Raw genomic sequence first — 22,026 nt, 5'->3', positions numbered from 1 at the left:
AGGACTCTCCCAATGAATCTCAACCTGGTACCCGCCTTACCAACAATTAATTTTATATGATCATTCCACTTCAAATCGTTCCGCACGCATACTCCCAGATATTTTACAGAAGTAACTGCTACCAGTGTTTGTTCCGCTATCATATAATCATACAATAAAGGATCCTTCTTTCTATGTATTCGCAATACATTACATTTGTCTATGTTAAGGGTCAGTTGCCACTCCCTGCACCAAGTGCCTATCCGCTGCAGATCTTCCTGCATTTCGCTACAATTTTCTGATGCTGCAACTTCTCTGTATACTACAGCATCATCCGCGAAAAGCCGCATGGGACTTCCGACACTATCTACTAGGTCATTTATATATATTGTGAAAAGCAATGGTCCCATAACACTCCCCTGTGGCACACCAGAGGTTACTTTAACGTCTGTAGACGTCTCTCCATTGATAACAATATGCTGTGTTCTGTTTGCTAAAAACTCTTCAATCCAGCCACACAGCTGGTCTGATATTCCGTAGGCTCTTACTTTGTTTATCAGGCGACAGTGCGGAACTGTATCGAACGCCTTCCGGAAGTCAAGAAAAATAGCATCTATCTGGGAGCCTGTATCTAATATTTTCTGGGTCTCATGAACAAATAAAGCGAGTTGGGTCTCACACGATCGCTGTTTCCGGAATCCATGTTGATTCCTACATAGTAGAGTCTGGGTTTCGAAAAACGACATAATACTCGAGCAAAAAACATGTTCTAAAATTCTACAACAGATCGACGTCAGAGATGTAGGCCTATAGTTTTGCGCATCTGCTCGACGACCCTTCTTGAAGACTGGTACTACCTGTGCTCTTTTCCAAACATTTGGAACCTTCCGTTAGAAGGGTGGCAAGTACTTTCGCGTACTCTGTGTAGAATCGAATTGGTATCCCGTCAGGTCCAGTGGACTTTCCTCTGTTGAGTGATTCCAGTTGCTTTTCTATTCCTTGGACACTTTTCTCACGCTAGTGTCATTATTTTATTGCCAGTTAGTTATATGTTCCACAGATCATTTGAACGGTTATTTTATCCAAATGATGTGGAATGAATCAGTTAACGGAATATGTATATGTATGGTAAGAGTTAATAGCACTCCTCGTTAAACTCTTTTCACTAATGAGGCTCGCTTCACCAGCTGTAATCTATGAACTCAAACATTCGCACCGTATGCTACGACTGATGCTAAAATGGACTGGTAGTATGCTCTGATTCTTTTCAAGCGGTGCGTCCTTCGCCTGTACCAACCAACTTCTATCCAGCAATCCTGTATAATTTTCCTTCAGCAACGAATTGCAGAACTTGATAGAGCAAGGTGAGACTGTGCATGAACATCAGCTTGTTGTAAGAAGCAATGCCCCCTTGAACATAAGTATTTAGATTACGAAATCCACAACTACCATTGGAGTACTCATCTTTTTGATGTCGTCGTTACTGTCCGGAGGTAAAACATTTACAATCACAGCTCCCTCTACCTTTTGCACCCTTTTTCGATTAATAAAATTAATATCCCGCTTTTAACAATATTATCAACTTAAGTAATCATTCGACCTCAAAAGGTAGCTGCCTCTCCATTTTTGTCTTACAACAACATATATTACTTCGTAGCAGGGTAAAGAGGTTGTTTCAAAAGGCACTCTAAACCACTCTACTGTAGAACTTCTGCTTCAGACTCATCAGCTAGTCCTCTTACTAAAAACTATGGTAATAATGACAGTGATGCCAATTACAGAAGCTACACCAGTTAATGCTTCTACAACTAATCAATACAGAGCAGTAGCAAAGAAACTTAGGTAGTGTGATGAATGTTGTATACGTTGTATCAAAAAGAATCATCCGAGTTGGAATGTCTATATACATATATAATGAATTTTGTTTTTCAATGAACGAGAAACTCAAAAAGTATTTTTTATACCTTTTTGTGGGTGTTCAGTATATGGTTCAAATGGCTCTGAGCACTATTGGACTTAACTTCTGAGGTCATCAGTCCCCTAGAACTTAGAACTACTTAAACCTAACTAACCTAAGGACATCACACACATCCATGCACGAGGCAGGATTCGAACCTGCGACAGTATCGGTCGCGCGGTTCCAGACTGTAGCGCCTAGAACCGCTCGGCCACCCCGGCCGGCCGGTGTTGAGTATACTCCCCTCGATGTCAGCGGTATATGTCACCGCAGTATTCAGATTGTTCCAACACTGCAGCGAACATGTCTTGAGTTACAGCTTCCACCTGCTGTTATGCCATGTCTCAGTTCATTCATTGTTATTGGTAACGAAGGCACATAAACAGAGTCTTTTTTAAACCACCGCAGGAAATAATCATATACAGTCAGGTCCAGTGACATCGGAGGCCAGTAATGTAAGGCTGAATCATTTGGTTCAGTGCGACCGATACATCGTTCACTAATCCCTTGATTTAAACATTTCCGCACTTCCAGATGCCAGTGTGGCGGTGCCCCATATAAAACTTGAGAGTTTGCTCTTTCCAACAGTACGTTGGCCACGCACATTTCTCAAATAACATAATAGTTATGATTCTTTTTGATACACCCTGTAACTCTTTAGGACTCATAAACTGTGGAGTTTGCGGAGCGGGTGAAAGGAAAAAACGGCAGAGATGATGAACAGGGTGACACTGCGTTGAATGATGGACTGCATATTTGCGGCTGTGTATAGGTACGGGATGAGAGTATGATGAAGAGTATAAAAGTCATTGATAGGTGTTTCTCAATATATCACTTTTCTCACGCTAGTGTCATTATTTTATTGCCAGTTAGTTATATGTTCCACAGATCATTTGAACGGTTATTTTATCCAAATGATGTGGAATGAATCAGTTAACAGAATATGTATATGTATGGTAAGAGTTAACATTAATGAACATATAATTTTTTAGTCCTATTCACGACTCTACATTTACAAAACCACATTTTTCCTTCCTTTTTACAGAATTCCAGTTTTAAATACAAATTCGTCTATAGAGTATGAGCAGTTGTGTAAGAGAAATGATTTTAGGTTAGATACAAAACTTGCATTTCTGTCAGACATTGTATGTTATTGTACAAATGGTCAAACACTGTTGTTGCTGCATACTGAAATTCTTCCTGAACCACTGTCAGCCTTAATAATATGTACTAAAAGTCAGACGGCATGGACATCACTGTTCTTCTCAAATTGCGATTTATGATGAATTTCACTGGAGAATGTTTGATTGTGATGTATGATTGTGATGATGCGGTTAAAATGCCAAACTCACTGAAGAGGTACGTACAAGACGACTACTGCTGAACACCTCATATTATTCCTATGCATCAGTATTTTCTTTTTAAGTGACGAATCAACCCAGAAAATTATTCCATAAGAGAGCAAATACGGAAAGTTTGTCAGGAAGTTGATTCGTTTGAATTCCAAGGCTAGTAATTATATGAAGAGCAGAAGTAGCTGAAATTAAATGGTTTGAACAGCGCAATAATACGGTTCTTCCAGCTCATGTTAGCACCAGTATGTACACCAGAGAACTTCTGTCATTCTACCCTATTTACTGAGTACTGTTGCTGTGCTACATCAATTGTTGTTATGAATATTCGTTGCATGAAACTGAATACAGTGTGTTTTCTCAAAATTTAGGGAGAGTTCATTTTCGGAGTACCGTTTAATTATTCTTTGAGAAGCACCAACAACAATCTCTTCTGTTGCTTTTTAATGGGATTTATTGTAACGCTAGTAACGGATGGATAAAGTACCAACGTACTTGATTAATGTTAAGTAAAAGTTCATTCACATATATGCAGGTTGTCCCAATAGAAATCTTAAGTAGTCAGACATATGACAGGAACGATTATTGCAAGCAAAAAAGTCCCGCAAACATGGGATCTAAAACACAAAACTTGAGAGCTATGGGTACTTCCTCATCTTCAGTATTGTGAAAAAAATCTTTTCCACTGCACGCTATTTGCTTTCCATATTTTGAGAGGAGTAGTAAGGGACATAAGAAGGAAAAATTGTCTTTTAAACATGATCTCTAAAGTGCTTGCCTTAAGAGCCATGAACACTTGATCAATAGAATAGACGTTTCACAGTAGCGAAGATCAATAAGTTCTCATAACTCGTAAGGTATTCACTTCAGAGCCAACGTTTACCGTACTTGTTTGCTTCGAATGGTCGTTCCTGTCATATCCCTGAATATTGACCATTCTTTCTGGGACTTGCTGTATATACGAGGTAGAATCCAAAATTTTCGGGACTTGTGCTGCCATCTGGAAAGTAGGAGTAGTAGATCTTTGCACCGCTAAGTGGCGAGAGCTGCATATCTGATGAATCAGTGTGCGGAGTGGTATTCAGCTGGGAGCACGTGTTGCATGTCCACAGTGATTTCCGTAATACTTTGTGTTTGGTGTGTGGCGATTTTATGATGGATCTGTGAACAGAACAGCACGTGCGTATCGAATTCGTCAGACCGTATCTGATGACCCAACCTTTTTGTCACGGTTTATCACCGGCGACGAGAGCTGGATTTACGGTTATGACCCATAGACAAAGCAACAGTTGTCCCAGTGGAAGAGCCCAGGCTCTCCAAGACCCAAAAAGGCGAGACAGGTGAAGAGAAAAGTGAAGAGCATGATCATCGTTTTCTTTGATACCAAGGGAATTGTGCACAAAGAATTCGTCCCACCCAACCAAACAGTGAATTCCGTGTACTACTGTGACGTTTTGCGACGGCTCTGTGAAAACGTGCGGCGACGACGGCCCGAACTTTGGCGTCAAGGGAACTGGCTGCTGCATCACGACAACGCGCCCTGTCACACGTCCTAGCTCACCAGGACCTTTTTGGCAAAAAACAACATGGCGACTGTACCCCACCCACCGTACTAGCCAGATTTGGCACCTTGCGACTTCACGCTATTCCCAAAACTGAAACTCAAGTTGAAAGGCCGTCGGTTCGACACTCTAGAGAGGATTCAAGAAGCATCACTGGTGGTGATAAACACCCTCAAAGAACAGGACTTCCAGAAAACGTTTGACCAGTGGCAGAAGCGTCGGAACCGGTGTGTTCGTGCGGACGGGAACTACTTCGAGGATGATGGTGACCATTAGCCCAAAGGTAAGGTTTTCAACAGATGCCAGCATCAGTCCCGAAAATTTTGGATAGCACCTCGTACAAAGTGCCTTTCATAAGAGTCCTCAGGCACATTTTCTCTGGTTTTTCTGGCAGATATTTGCCATTTCGATTTTTAAATGTGTAGATAGAGCGGGCCAAAACCAAACAAATGCTGGAGAAAACAAATGCTGCCTATCATATGTTTTTTGGAAAGCCCTGCGTGAACGGAAAGCGTCGGTTTGTTTCCAGTTACAATCAAAATTAGTTTCGATAGATCTGTCCCAAATTATTCTAGTGCAATGTTCGTTTAGCGGTATGTATTAACAGAAACAGTACTACACGAAGGATACCCAGTAACCCAGCAGCGACTAAACAGCGCTGCTGTATTTAGGTAGTAGTCAGCGTGGGCCTGGGCGGAGAGAGACGGGAAACCAAGATATGGCGAACAAAGGTTTTACTGTCCGTTAATACACATGTCTAAACCGAAAATCCCACTAGACTAATTTGAGACCGGTCTGTCGAATGGACACGTAAAACTCCGCTTTAAAAAAATATTTCTTTTTTAGCGGAAAAAAACCATCGCTTTCCGCTGCGCTGGACGTTGCATGAAACACGTGACGAGCAGTATTTGTTTGGACTGACACCAGCTACACATTCCAAGAACGAAAATCCAACTATCAGCTGAAACACCAGGTAAACTGCACCTGATGACTTTTTGGAGAGACCCAGTATCTGGAGTAGAAGTGGACCGAAAATTAAACCTTTTGGGACTCTGATCTCTTCTTACCAGTCACTAAAAATTTCTCTCCTTGCAACTTTGAATTATGCAGCAAAACTTTTTGCCGTCGAAACTTCCTGGCAGATTGAAGCTGTGTGCCGCAGCGAGAATCGAACTCGGGACTTTTGCCTTTCGCCGGCAAGTGCTCTACCAGCTGACCTACCCAATCACGACTCACGCCCCGTCCTCACAGCTTTACTTCTGCCAGTGCCTCGCAGGAGAGCTTCTGTAGTGTGGAAGGTAGGAGACGACATACTGGCAGAAGTACAGCTGTGAGGAGAGGACGTGAGTCGTGCTTCGGTAGCTCAGATGGTGGAGCACTTGCCCGCGAAAGGCAAAAGTCCCGAGTTCGAATCTCGCTGCAGCACACAGTTTTAATCCGCCAGGAAGTTTCATATCAGCGCACACTCCGCTGCAGAGTGAATATCTCATTCTTTTTGCCGTCTGTTTCCTAAGTATGATTCAAATCAGTTCTGTTGTAAATCCATCAACTCCAGAAACCAAAAGGTTTTTTTTTTTTTTTTTTTTTAACAGAGTAACATGATCTACGCGACCAAACTCCTCGCAAAGATCGCCAGAAGTATTAATTGCCGTTAATTTATTATTTAAAGTTTGTAATATTTGGCGAAGGAATATATAAATAGCATTCTCAGTTGAGTGAACCTTCTAGAACCAACCTGCGATGTGCTAAGTAAGTTGTTTCTACGAGAAGCGTTCAAAAACTAGTGCAAAACATTTCCTTTTCTCTGCAAAATTCGGCTGAAGAAGTGTGGAATTTGTTGTGGGAGATCGTGGAATATTCCTTCCTGATCTCCTACAGTTTCATGAAGTTCCGATAGGTGTCGGTGCTTTACGTAGCTTTCAAAATGGCCTCTGTAACAGACGTGCGTTCGAAACAGAGAGCTGTCATTTTCTTTTGGCAGAAAATCAGAAAACGCAGGTATTCATAGGCGCTTGCAGGATGTCTACGGAGTCCTGGCAGTTAACAAATGTACGATGAGTCATTGGGCGAGGCGCCTGTCGTCGTCGCAAAACGAGGTCGCGCAAACCTGTCTGATTTCCCGCGCACCGGCCGGACGAGCACAGCTGTGACACCTAGAATATTGAACCTGTGGACACTCTCACTCGAAATGGTCGGCACATCACGATCTAATATCTCGCTGCACAACTGGACATCTCTGTTTGGTAGTGCTGACTCACTCGAGGTATAGGTTCCTCGCCGTGTGGCAAAAGACCATGAAGTGCAACGAAGGCCCGTCTCTGCGGAAATGCTTGCGTGTTGGCTGATCGTGACATTGTTTTGTCGAACATCGGCACAGGCGATAAAACATGATTTCATCACTTCGAACCGGAAACAAATGGAGTGGTGCCAAATGACAGCGCCTCCGAAGAAAAAGTTCAAGGCCGGAATCTTAGCCGGTAAAAGTCATGGGGACTGAAGCAGTGCAACGATCAATTCTGAAGCGTATTGTGCTCTCCTCAGAAAACTGAAGAAATGACTTCAGCGTGTTAGTCGCCTCAAAAATTCAAACGAATTCTGCTTTTCCATGACAACGCAAGGTCTGACACAGGTCGGCGCACCCGAGAGAAGCTCACAAAACTTCATTGCACTGTTTTTCCTCATCCAACCCTACAGCCCCGATGCCGCGCCTTCCAACTTCCACCTGTTTGACCCAATGGAAGATGGACTCCTCGGTAAACTGTTCAAAATGATTCAAATGGCTCTGAGCACTTTGGGACTTAACATCGGAGGTCATCAGTCCCCTAGACTTAGAACTAGTTAAACCTAACTAACCTAAGGACATCACACACATCCATGCCCGAGGCGGGATTAGTACCTGCGACCGTAGCAGCCGAACGGTTCCGCACTAAAGCGCCTAGAACCACTCGGTCACGGCGGCCGGCTCGGGAAACTGTACGTAGATCAAGGGGACGTTATTGATGCAGCAAGACGTTGGCTTCGACGTCGACCGGTAGTGTGGTACCATGCAATCATACAGGCCCTCGCAGCAAAGTGGTGTAAGGCCGTCGCATTGAACGGAGGTTATGTTGAAAAATAGGGTTTTGTAGCCAATAGAGAATAATATGGTATATTGGAACTTGACTAAAACCAGCCTGATTTCAGGAAGAAATGTCTCGCATTACTTAGAGAAGCCTCTCGTAATTTATACACTCAATCTCATAAACTAAGGATAATGCTGATACACGGTGAAAGAACGCTCTGGTGGGCGGTTTGCGGGTTTAAATCACCTCGGGCTATGACCATGCGGTGCATTTGACCTGCGGTCGTCGTACGGTGGCCCTGGCATCAGTCCACATAGGCAGAGGTGTGTTGGTGCATGTCTGAGTACGGTGCAGCGAGTAAGTGTACACACGTTTTCAGACGTGCTAATGGTGACAGTGTGTTGAAAATGGCTCAAAGAACACATATTGATGACGTTATGAGGGGCGACTGGAGGTTGGTCAAACACAGCAGGTCGTAGCATGGGCCCTCTGTGTGCCGCAAAGTGTGATCTCAAGATTATGGCAACGATTCCAGCAGACAGGAAACGTGTCCAGGCGCTACAATACGGGACATCCACAGTGTACAACACCACAAGAAGACCGATATCTCACCATCAGTGTCCGCAGAAGGCCACGGAGTACTGCAAGTAGCCTTGCTCGGGACCTTACTGCAACCACTGGAACAGTTGTCTCCAGACAAACAGTCTACGGACGACTGAACAGACACGGTTTATTCGCCCGGAGACCTGAAAGGTGCGTTCCACTGACCCCTGGTCACAGGGGAGCCCGTAAAGCCTGGTGTCAAGAACACAGTGTTGTGGACTGGCAAGACAGCCAATTCACTAGGAGGAAGCCGAAAGGCACGCGTTTAAGCTCACGCAGGCTGGCGTGAGGTCTGGAACTCGACAAGGAAGCTATACTTTAGCAAAAAACGTCGTAGCTGTTGGGATACTTAACTTTAATCCATAATTGGTGAACATCGCTCTTGACGGTACATGTTTTACAGCATCAATAGTAACTGGTAATGGCGCCTTGCTAGGTCATAGCAAATGACGTAGCTGAAGGCTATGCTAACTATCGTCTCGGCAAATGAGAGCGTAATTTGTCAGTGAACCATTGCTAGCAAAGTCGGCTGTACAACTGGGGCGAGTGCTATGAAGACTCTCTAGACCTGCCTTGTGGCGGCGCTCGGTCTGCAATCACTGATAGTGGTGACACGCGGGTCCGACGTATACTAACGGACTGTGGCCGATTTAAAGGCTACCACCTAGCAAGTGTGGTGTCTGGTGGTGACACCACACACAGTACATGGTCATTGGAACAGTGACCCCTGGTTATGTTCACAGACGAGTCCAGGTATAGTCTGAACAGTGATTCTCGCTGGGGTTTCATCTGGCGTGAACCAGGAACCAGATACCAACCGCTTAATGTCCTTGAAAGGGACCTGTATGGAGGTCGTGGTTTGATGGTGTGGGGTGGGATTATGAATGGTGTACGTAAAACCCTGCATGTCTTGACAGAGGAACTGTAACAGGTCAGGTGTATCGGAACGTCATTTTGCACCAGTATGTCCGCCTTTCCAGGGGTGCAGTGGGTCCCACCTTCCATCTGATGGATGATAACGCACGGTCCCACCTAGCTCCCATCGGGGAGGAGTACCTTGAAACAGAAGATATCAGGCAAATGGAGTGGCCTGCCTGTTCACCAGACCTAAACTTCATCGAGCACGCCTGGGATGCTCTCGGTCGACGTATCGCTGCACATCTTCAAATCCCTACGACACTTTAGGAGCTTCCAAAAGGCACTGGTGCAAGAATCGCAGACTATACCCCAGCAGCTGGTCGACCACCTGATCCAGAGTATCCCAAGCCGTTGTGCGGCCTATGTACATGTGCATGGTGATCATATCCCACATTGATGTCGGGGTACATGCACAGGAAACATGGTGTTTTGTAGCACATGTGTTTCGGGACGTTTTTCTCAACTTATCACCAATACCGTGTACTTACAGATCTGTGTCGTGTGTATTGCCTATGTGCCTACGCTATTAGCGCCAGTTTTGCGTAGTGCCACGTTGTGTGCCACCACATTCTGCAATTATCCTTAATTTATGAGCGTGAGTGTATATGAGACTACGCTTGAGCAAGTTAATTTTTCCAGTATTCTGGAAAAGGGCGATAGTAAGGAAAGTGGGCGACAATAATGCTTTAGCCTTTCTTGTCATCCTTCTTATAAAGAGGTTTAACAACCGCATTTCTTCAACCGTCTGGAAAAATTCCATATGCTAGGGATGCTTTAGGAGTCACTAAGGACGTTAGAACAGCTTTACGGAATTACCGTTGCGCTGTCGACTGACCTGTAGGTCCTGCAGGACGGGGATGCCGTGCTCGCGGAGGTGCGCGGCCGGCCCCACGCCGGACAGCATCAGCAGCTGCGGAGAGCCGATGCTGCCCGCCGACAGCACCACCTCGCGCCGCGCCACCGCCGACCGCAGGCGCCGGCCCTCGCCGTCGCGCACGTACTGGATGCCCGTGGCGCGCTTCTTGCGCGGGTCGATCAGCACGCGCGTCACCTGCACACCACGCCATACACTCCACACGTGGTTCAGTCTCAGGCCCTCAACTCAAAGGCGATTAGCTGGCGGCGCGAACCATAGCAATATCTGATCAAAAGTATCCAAACACCTACGAGGTGCATTCAAGTTCTAAGGCCTCCGATTTTTTTTTCTAATTAACTACTCACCCGAAATCGATGAAACTGGCGTTACTTCTCGACGTAATCGCCCTGCAGACGTACACATTTTTCACAACGCTGACGCCATGATTTCATGGCGGCGGCGAAGGCTTCTTTAGGAGTCTGTTTTGACCACTGGAAAATCGCTGAGGCAATAGCAGCACGGCTGGTGAATGTGCGGCCACGGAGAGTGTCTTTCATTGTTGGAAAAAGCCAAAAGTCACTAGGAGCCACGTCAGGTGAGTAGGGAGCATGAGGGATCACTTCAAAGTTGTTATCACGAAGAAACTGTTGCGTAGCGTTAGCTCGATGTGCGGGTGCGTTGTCTTGGTGAAACAGCACACGCGCAGCCCTTCCCGGACGTTTTTGTTGCAGTGCAGGAAGGAATTTGTTCTTCAAAACATTTTCGTAGGATGCACCTGTTACCGTAGTGCCCTTTGGAACGCAATGGGTAAGGATTATGCCCTCGCTGTCCCAGAACATGGACACCATCATTTTTTCAGCACTGGTGGTTACCTGAAATTTTTTTGGTGGCGGTGAGTCTGTGTGCTTCCATTGAGCTGACTAACGCTTTGTTTCTGGATTGAAAAATGGCATCCACATCTCATCCATTGTCACAACCGACGAAAAGAAAGTCCCATTCATGCTGTCGTTGCGCGTCAACATTGCTTGGCAACATGCCACCCGGGCAGCCATGTGGTCGACCGTCAGCATTCGTGGCACCCACCTGGATGACACTTTTCGCATTTTCAGGTCGTCATGCAGGATTGTGTGCACAGAACCCACAGAAATGCGAACTCTGGAGGCGATCTGTTCAACAGTCATTCGGCGATCCCCCAAAACAATTCTCTCCACTTTCTCGATCATGTCGTCAGACCGGCTTATGCGAGCCCGAGGTTGTTTCACTTTGTTGTCATACGATGTTCTGCCTTCATTAAACTGTCGCACCCACGAACGCACTTTCGAAGCATCCATAACTCCATCACCACATGTCTCCTTCAACTGTCGATGAATTTCAATTGGTTTCACACCACACAAATTCAGAAAACGAATGATTGCACGCTGTTCAAGTAAGGAAAACGTTGCCATTTTAAGTATTTAAAACTGTTCTCATTCTCGCCGCTGGCGGTAAAATTCCATCTGCCGTATCGTGCTGTCATCTCTGGGACGTATTGACAATGAACGCGGCCTCATTTTAAAACAATGCGCATGTTTCTATCTCTTTCCAGTCCGGTGAAAATAAAATCGGAGGCCTTACAACTTGAATGTACCTCATATTAGTTGAAATATGACCCTTCGCCTATATGTCAGCTTAAACTCTGCTGGGAATCCTTTCAATGAGTGTGGAAGAATAGCAGCCCAGGGGGTACCATTACGCCCCATTGTCAGCAACATCAGGGCACCTACATATTTGTTGGCCAAATACCTGACGGGAATATTAAGTCCTTATGTGGGTAAATTCCCTCATCACATCCGTAATTCCGTGGATTTTGTTAAACGCCTTGATAGCTTCAGGTTGGACGGGTCAGATATCATGGTGAGTTTCGACGTCGTTTCCTTGTTTACGAGGGTACCCCTGCGAGAGTCACTAGAATTGATTAGTCAGAAGTTTGGCGAGAAGACCACTGAACTTTTTAGGCATTTCTTGACTTCCACGTATTTTCTTTTTAATGGAGAATACTACGAACAAACGGAGGGAGTCGCCATGTGTAGCCCACTCTCACCGGTGGTAGCGAATTTGTACATGGAGAACTTCGAGGAGGAAGCCCTGTCGTCATCCGAATGGAAACCTACTTGCTTTTCCGTTACGTGGACGACACGTTCGTCATCTGGCCACATGGTATGGACAAACTCCTTGTCTTCCTTACACATCTAAACTCCATACACCCCAACATCAAATTCACTATGGAGACTGAAACGGAGGGTAAATTACCTTTCCTTCACGTCTTGGCCAAGAGAAGGGCTGACGGCACCCTAGGTCATGGGGTGTATCGGAAGACAACGCACACTGATCTGTATTTGCACGCAGACAGCTGCCACCACCCTTCACAGAGGAATGGGGTACTTAAAACTCTAGTACACAGGGCGCGCACTATCTCTGACGCAGAGAGTCTACCCCAGGAATTGGAACATCTGAGAACTGTATTTCGAAAAAATGGGTACTCAGAGTGGCAGATTCAACGTGCTCTCCACCCAACCACTACAGCACAACCTGTAGAGATGGATGAAATCACGAGGGAGGAGGTAGGCACTGCGTTTATTCCATGTACAGGTGCACTCTCGGGGAAAATCGCCCGCATTTTGAAGAAACACCGGGTCGGAACTGTGTTTTGTCCTCCGAATAAAACACGTGCACTGGTGGGGAGCACCAAAGATGACCTCGGTTTGAGGAAGGCCGGCGTGTACCAGATTCCGTGTCAATGTGGCAAGTCGTATATTGATCAGACGATGCGTACCGTCGAGGATCGATGCCGTGAACACCAGAGGCACACTCGACTGATGTATCTGAGCAAGTCGGCGGTCGTTGAACACTGTTTGTCGGAAAATCACGCTATGGAGTATGAACGCACGAGTATTCTGGTACCGACGTCGAGATACTGGGACAGCGTTGTTAGAGAGGCCATCGAAATTCGCACCAATTACGACCTCATAAACCGTGACTGTGGCTATAATCTTAGCAAGGGTTGGAAACCAGCGATCGGGTTAATCAAGAGTAAATCGAGCAAACGTATAGTTGTGACGACCACGGCGGACAGAGCCATCACACCGACGTCATCTCAGACGCCGTCGCAATCTGTTCCACCGCGCGACCATGGCGCGGGGCGCGGACGGTGGAGGGTGAGCGCCGCGGGCGGAGGGTATTTAAATCTGCCGCCGCCGCGACGGAACCCAGTTCCCCCTGAGCAGCCATAGCGTACGGATCTCCGTGCCGGCACGTTCACAACAGCTCAGTCCGTCAGTTCACCTGATGATGGCTACATGTATGATCGCCGAAATATTGTGCCCGTTGGACCCTGTAGACCGACAGGACACCCGTGGATATTTTGATTATCAAATACGCCGGGAGAATCTCAAGAATCACAGCAGCCCATTGTTCAAAATGTCTGTGTGTGTGAACTCCTAAGGAACCAAACTGCTGAGGTCATTGGTCCCTAGCTAACACACTACTTAAACTAACTTAACGCTAAGGACAACACTTCACGCGATGCTGAAGGCACTGGAGCAGATGAATCGTGTTTGGGGCAGTCGATTTCTCCTCTGCTCCGATTCTCTTAGTGCCTTACAATCATTGCAGAATCTGTGCCCAGCTGAGGATATGGTCCAGCTGATATATCACCAACTGTACTTGCTCCAACGGCGGGGTAAGGAGGTGTCCTTCTGCTGGGTGCCTGGTCATGTAGGTGTATGGGGCAATGAACAGGCCGATTGGGCTGCCAAGGAGGCCTGCAGAGAGCAGGATGTGGTCCAGTGTCCTATTCCCTTGCTGTCTGTCATTTCTGTGCTCCACAAGAAGTGCATGGAGTTGTGGGAGGCCAATAAATTGCGGTTGCTGAAGTCAACAACTCGGCCACGGCGTTCCTCCTGCCGGTTGCTCAGGTTGGAAGAAGTGACCCTCACGAGTCTTCGGATTGGGCACTGTCCTCTCACACATAGCTTTCTATTACGGCAGGAGGATCCCCCGTTTTGTGATGCTTGTGGTGTGCATATCTCTGTCTGGCACATTTTAAGAGACTGCATTTTATACAGTGATGCAAGGGCAGAAGCACAAGTTGCTGGGGATCTGTCCTGTGTTTTAGCTAATGATGAGACGTGTGTGTCTAGGGTTTTAAAGTTTTGTGATGTGTCTGGACCCTGGCCTAAACTTTTAGGCTGGAGGTTTTAGGGTATTGCAAAGTGGCTGGCTCCTCCCTTTTTTTCCTTGCGGTCAGCCAGCCACTTCCACCTGCTACATTGTTTTAGCTCCCTCTACCACTTTCTTCTTGTGTTGTCCATGTTTTACTGCTGACGGCATGCTTCGTCCCACTGTCGGTGTGGGTAGGCACATATTTTTCCAACCGTGTTACCTGTGTTTTACGTTCTGTTTTAACTTACTGTTCTGAGTATTTTCTTGACACCCATTTCAATCTGTTAATGAGCGGGCGCTGAAGATCGTCGTGCGCCCATACAGCCCTCTCCACCACCACCACCACTCACACCCAAGCCCGAGCGAGCACTCGAACCTCCAGCAAGAGAGCCCATTGTTCCTCATAGCCAAAAGCAGAGAAGGTTGGATGCTGGGATGTCGATTGAAGTCGACGTTCTAACTCATTCCAAAGAGTTCTCCTGGTGTCAGATAGGTACTATGGAGAGGCCACTCTATTTCAAGACTGTTACTGTCCACGTCGTGTCTGTTTTGGACATGACCGAAAGAACACATGCCACATATATAGAGGGTTCCAGAAAAATATTGACATTATTTGGAACACAATGACATATTGTTGCAGTTTTGTGCGGTAGCGTAGTCTATTGTTTTCTTAATAGCTCATGGCGCGCGTTTTCCACCAGCTGGCACTGCAGCAATGAATGAAGTAAGATTGTCATTTGAGCAACGCAAGTGGTACTGGAAGTGGTAAAAGATGATGGAGATACAAAGTAGTGGCATAATGTGTACGGAAGTCAGCCAGCAACAAGTACAACAGTTAATGGTATTTGGAATAAACTTAAAACCGAAGATACACTTCAGGAGGTGCTTAAGGAAAGGTCTGGCCGACCAAAAACATCAAGTCCAGCTTGCAGTGCAGCTTTGTTGCAATATTTTACTAAGTCACCTCAATTTATGAATCAGAGTGCACGTGAAAGTGGGGTAAGCCGATCAAAATGATTCTGAAGGCCGCAAAGTGGAAAGTGTACATTCCAAGATCGGTGCATGCTAAGAATGAGAACGACCAGGATCGAAGGATGGAGTACTGCGGGTGGTTTGAAGGCATACTTCAAGAGCATGAACAAGTTGCAGGGATGGTTATCTGGTCTGACGAGGCGCAATTCAATCTGAACGGTACTGCAAACTGCCAGAACTGCGTGGACTGGGCTCCTGAAAATCCTCACATTCACGTGGACAGACGCGTTAATCTACCGGGTGTTGACGTGTTATGTGGTCTGTCATCGCGCGGCTTGGTTGGTCCATTCTTCTTTTAAAGTACAGTAACTGTCGAGGCGTATCTTCATATGCTGCAACTATTGATTTTACAATGAAATGAATACCCCTAGCTGCATACAGGCGTTGATGTAAGTCAACGGGGACAGTTGAAAATGTGTGCTCCGAGCGGGACTCGAACCCGGGATCTCTTGCTTACATGGCAGACTCTCTATCAATCTGAGCCACCGGGGACACAGAGGATAATGCGACTGCAGGGAATTATCTCTGGCACTCCTCCCGTGAGACCCACATTCCCAACTTAATTGTCCCGCACTATATTCATAGTGCCCCTGCCCACTATACTCCTTACTCGCGGCTTTTTGCCGATTCCCGCAAGAGTTCGGGCACTGTTTGTGCATCGGCACAGAAGAAAATGGTCAAATGGCCGGTGAGCCTTAACCATATGTATGAAGATGGTATCGGACATGTCCGAAAGAACAGATGCCATCTTCATATACACTCCTGGAAATTGAAATAAGAACACCGTGAATTCATTGTCCCAGGAAGGGGAAACTTTATTGACACATTCCTGGGGTCAGATACATCACATGATCACACTGACAGAACCACAGGCACATAGACACAGGCAACAGAGCATGCACAATGTCGGCACTAGTACAGTGTATATCCACCTTTCGCAGCAATGCAGGCTACTATTCTCCCATGGAGACGATCGTAGAGATGCTGGATGTAGTCCTGTGGAACGGCTTGCCATGCCATTTCCACCTGGCGCCTCAGTTGGACCAGCGTTCGTGCTGGACGTGCAGACCGCGTGAGACGACGCTTCATCCAGTACCAAACATGCTCAATGGGGGACAGATCCGGAGATCTTGCTGGCCAGGGTAGTTGACTTACACCTTCTAGAGCACGTTGGGTGGCACGGGATACATGCGGACGTGCATTGTCCTGTTGGAACAGCAAGTTCCCTTGCCGGTCTAGGAATGGTAGAACGATGGGTTCGATGACGGTTTGGATGTACCGTGCACTATTCAGTGTCCCCTCGACGATCACCAGTGGTGTACGGCCAGTGTAGGAGATCGCTCCCCACACCATGATGCCGGGTGTTGGCCCTGTGTTCCTCGGTCGTATGCAGTCCTGATTGTGGCGCTCACCTGCACGGCGCCAAACACGCATACGACCATCATTGGCACCAAGGCAGAAGCGACTCTCATCGCTGAAGACGACACGACTCCATTCGTCCCTTCATTCACGCCTGTCGCGACACCACTGGAGGCGGGCTGCACGATGTTGGGGCGTGAGCGGAAGACGGCCTAACAGTGTGCGGGACCGTAGCCCAGCTTCATGGAGACGGTTGCGAATGGTCCTCGCCGATACCCCAGGAGCAACAGTGTCCCTAATTTGCTGGGAAGTGGCGGTGCGGTCCCCTACGGCACTGCGTAGGATCCTACGGTCTTGGCGTGCATCCGTGCGTCGCTGCGGTCCGGTCCCAGGCCGACGGGCACGTGCACCTTCCGCCGACCACTGGCGACAACATCGATGTACTGTGGAGACCTCACGCTCCACGTGTTGAGCAATTCGGCGGTACGTCCACCCAGCCTCCCGCATGCCCACTATATGCCCTCGCTCAAAGTCCGTCAACTGCACATACGGTTCACGTCCACGCTGTCGCGGCATGCAACCTGTGTTAAAGACTGCGATGGAGCTCCGTATGCCACGGCAAACTGGCTGACACTGACGGCGGCGGTGCACAAATGCTGCGCAGCTAGCGCCATTCGACGGCCAACACCGCGGTTCCTGGTGTGTCCGCTGTGCCGTGCGTGTGATCATTGCTTGTACAGCCCTCTCGCAGTGTCCGGAGCAAGTATGGTGGGTCTGACACACCGGTGTCAATGTGTTCTTTTTTCCATTTCCAGGAGTGTATATATAACTATCGATTTTACCTGCCATCCGAGAAGTGTATGGAAATGAAAGATTTTACCTACAACAAGATGGCGCTCCGCCTCATTATCACAGAGATGTCAGAGCCTACTTGGATGAAAATGTAGTTGGACGAAGGACAGGTCGCCGGCCAGAGTGGCGCTGCAGTCTGGAATCGATCGACCGCTACGGTCGCAGGTTCGAATCCTGGCTCGGGCATGGATGTGTGTGATGTCCTTAGGTTAGTTAGGTTTAATTAGTTCTAAGTTCTATGGGGCTGATGACCTCAGAAGTTAAGTCGCATAGTGCTCAGAGCCGTTTGAACCATTTTTGAAGGACAGGTCGAAGAGCTGCTGTTGAGTATCCACCACAGTCTCCGGGCCTTACACGTCTTGACTTCTACTTATGGGGGACTTTGAAATTTATCAACAGAAGCCAGCTACACTGAACGAGCTATGACAAACTGTCGAGGTGTCCTCTGTAGCTATGGCACTGGCAACAGCTCAGCGGTATCAACGATATTTGGCTGCTAATGGGGTCACTTTGAACACATAAAATCAGAATTGTAACGGTGTTTCATTTTGTTCCATTAATACTTACTATCAAAGAGTGTCTATATTTTTCTGGGCCTCTCTGTGTAACTACGGCCAGGACAGACAATGATCCCTTCAGTGCAGATGCACACCAAGCTCAACTCTTACGGGAACTTGTGAAATGGCCCGCGTAATGGGGATAATGGGCAAGAAGTACTACATCAGTAGTGTGTGTGTAGGTTGAGAGTTTGGGTCTGGCAGGAGACGTGCTAGGGTAGGCCGGCAGTTCTAGTGAGCACTGTATCCAGATGGCATAGTGGTCAGCGCATGTACCTAGTACGTAGGAGGCCGAGGATCGAATCTCGGTCCAGCACAAATTTCTAACTTTCCCCATCGATTTAAATCTATGTCCACTGGCAGCGAATGTCTTTAATTCTTTTGTGTCTTGAATGTTATTGTCCACAAACCATTAGCTCATAGATACTGCTTTATGCTGGGCACATTATAATTATGACGCAAACGGTCATCATATTCGAACTGTACCTCAGCTGTCCGCAGTGCACAACGCTTCAAAAGGTGGTTACGTTCTTCCGCATTTAGCGTTACCCTAAGGCACTCACCTCCCCCCCCCCCCCCACCCCTTCCTCACCTCGAAAAACATACGCATGCATGCTGTAACACCACCTCCTCTCTACTTCGCTGTTGGCACTACTTGTGGCGGACAGTTCTACAGGCATTCGCCAAACCCAGACCTTTCTATCGGATTGCCACAGGGTTCAGAGTGATTCATCACTGCAAATCAGTCACTTCAAGTGGCGTCGCTTATCACTGCGTGCAGAAATGAGAGGCTTATGAGGAGCTGCTCGACAACTGTACCGCGTTCTTTTTAAGTTCCTACGCAAAGACATTGTCCTAGTGGGGCTGGTGGTAGCACTTTGGAACTCACGAGTGAAATCTTCCGCCGATTTTATGCGATTTTTCCCGCAAAATTCGACGGTCCCTGTCCGTCAGTACATAAGAACCGCCTGGTTTTGGTTCAGCTGTGTTGTTCCTTTGCGTTTCCATTTCACAATCACATTACCAGCAGCCAACTTGGGCAGTTTAGGAAGGTTTCGAATGTCACTGGGAAATTTAGACTGACAATAACGTCATTTAGTAACAAAAGTTCGTGAGTTCAGTATAAACATGACTATCTGTTTGAACTTGGGATATGCAGTTGCGGCCGAACTTAAAATAGTAATTCTTGAACAGTACACCACGGATTTATAGCAGCAGTTATGGTACCGACTTGGCAGTAGTTTCGTGACTGGGCTGTTTCTGAGAATATAGCCTACTAACATAGCCACACAGCCGAGAAACAAGGAGTGCTCAACACTCTGTCTTCACGTGCCTTCAGTATAAGACATAATAACAAACGGTTGTGGATTTGTTAAAGAAGACATAAAGCTCAATAGCTTCAATGATTTGTCCATAGACAGCAGTTTCGAACGAAATATTAATTGTGCTAATACGGAGGACGAAGAACCACCTTCACTCTCTGTAAGGATTGCATAGTTCCTGGAGATACTGACCGCACCAGTACAATTCTACGGAAGAATTGCATACGGATCTCATTTTTCAGTCAGAACAAAATACAGGGTGCGGCAGAACCGACTAAGCAGTTTCTGTCTATTACTGCTGGGGCAGTTGCTCGTGGTCTGCTTTCGGACGGTATTACACTATCAAATTTGTTTGTCAAATATTTGATCAAAGATATGATCACATATTCGTCAAATTTATTTGACAAAGATCCTTGACGTGGCGCTAGAAAGGGGTATTACACTGTCATCATATTTTTCGTCAAAGTTCAAGATGGCTGTCAACAACAACTTGTTATTAACTGCAGCAGTTGCATGTACCACAATTGCACTGTGTGCACATGAGGAAGAGAAGCGGAGAAAAAAAAGAAAACGTACCTAGATGAAGCCGTGTGTTTTACGACGAGACGATAAAAGCATTCAACGAAACATGTTACGTGAGCTTGAAGTGGAGGACGTCAAGTCGTACATAAATTACATAAGAATGGATAAGCATACATTTCAGTATTTGCTCAGTGAAGTGTATCCTCATATCACAAAGCACAATACTCACTTAAGAACTGCTATATCTGCAGAAGACAGGCTCACTGTAACACCCCAATTCCTTGCTACAGGAGAGAGTTAGGTTAGGTTTCCAATCTTCTTAATCTATTATTTTATCCAGGGTGCCTCACTTTGTAAAGTGCCTCATCAGCTGCATACATCTCTATTGTTGTGATGTTTAAAGCTTTCCCGACGTACTGATTGTTCCATAAAAACACGGGAGACCTGCCGGATATCAATAACGTCCTGCCACGATATTTCGGCGCAGAGTCTTCTGGCCATCTTCAGGGGAGTGCCACTGGAGAGTGCGTGCTGAGCTCCGCTATTTAAAGCCGTACTCAGGTGACATTGCGCATGCGCTGCTCAGCGTGCGCGTTCATAACGGCTCCGCGCGCTGCGCCTCGCGCCCTCCACTGTGAAAGCCTGGCGTATCGGTATCAGGTCGATTTCCATCTTTATGCAGATAAATACGACGACTACGAAGTTTCTCTATAACAGGATTCCAAGCAGAGTTTAGCTGATAACCGTTATCAAAATGGTTCAAATGGCTCTGAGCACTATGGGACTTAACTAACCTAAGGACATCACACACATCCATGCCCGAGGCAGGATTCGAACCAGCGACCGTAGCAGTCGCGCGGTTCCGGACTGAGCGCCTAGAACCGCTAGACCACTGCGGCCGGCCTAACCGTTATCTCGATTGATGAGAGTCTCGTTTTCAGACAGTCTTATTTCCACAGATTCATTGATAATCGAGCTCCAAAAGTTTTATGTATGGGCCAAAATTTTTATGTCGTTGTAATTCATGGAATGGTCTGTGGAAACACAATGTTCGGCGATTGCGGACTTGTTGGGTTGGAGAAGGCGAGTATGCCGTTGGTGTTCCACAATGTGTTCCTGCACAGTTCGTGTTGTTTGTCCTATATATGATTTGCCACATTCACACGGAATTTTGTAAACACCTGGTTTACGCAGGCCCAGGTCGTTTTTAACGGATCCCACCAGTGATGAAATTTTGGAAGGAGGGCGAAAGCTCACTCTCACTTGATACTTTCTCAATATTCTGCCTATCTGTGAAGAAATATTCCCAATAAATGGTAGATAAACAGTCGACATGAAGGCCTCTTCCTCTTCCTTGTTCCGTCGTTTGTAGGTCTTCATCACCCTGTTCACTTACCTAGTTGAAAAGCCATTCTTCAGAAATACTTTTGGCAGGTGTTGCAGTTCCGCTTGAAGACTGTCAGAGATGGTATGGGCACGATGGATTAAGGTTTTGAGAACGCCCATTGTTTGTGCTGGATGGTGGCAACTAGTAGCTTGCAGATACAGGTCTGTATGAGTGGGCTTTCTGTACACCGAGTGACCAAGTGTGCCATCACTCTTCCGTCGCACCAAGACGTCTAAAAATGGCAGACAACCATCTTTCTCTATCTCCATGGTAAACTTTATGGTTTCATGTATGGAGTTCATGTGACGTAAAAATTATTGGAGACGGTCCAGACCATGAGGCCTCAATATAAAAGTGTCGTCAACGCACCGCCAAAATACTGTCGGCTTAAAAGTGGCAAAGTCGAGTGCTCTCCTCAAAATCCTCCAAAAAAGATTGGCCACCAGGGGAGACAAAGGACTCCCCATGGCGACACCGTCAGATTGTTCGTAAAATTCGGTGTTAAA

The 22,026-nt window shown here is 46.7% G+C and overlaps 1 protein-coding gene across 1 annotated transcript in view; it reads right to left on the bottom strand.

Annotated features, from left to right (window-relative positions):
- The window catches only part of LOC126419203 (glucose dehydrogenase [FAD, quinone]-like), a 165,719-nt gene that overhangs the window by 6,437 nt on the left and 137,256 nt on the right, over positions 1–22,026 (bottom strand). Inside the window, exon 6 of the mRNA XM_050086339.1 lies at positions 10,269–10,484. Coding sequence (XP_049942296.1) covers positions 10,269–10,484 — 216 coding nt within the window. The remainder of the gene's footprint in view (positions 1–10,268; positions 10,485–22,026) is intronic.

Source organism: Schistocerca serialis, chromosome 9 (assembly GCF_023864345.2).
Source record: "Schistocerca serialis cubense isolate TAMUIC-IGC-003099 chromosome 9, iqSchSeri2.2, whole genome shotgun sequence".
NCBI lineage: Eukaryota > Metazoa > Arthropoda > Insecta > Orthoptera > Acrididae > Schistocerca > Schistocerca serialis.
The sequence above is the reverse complement of the archived record's forward strand: the minus strand, read 5'-3'. Positions and strand labels throughout refer to the sequence as shown.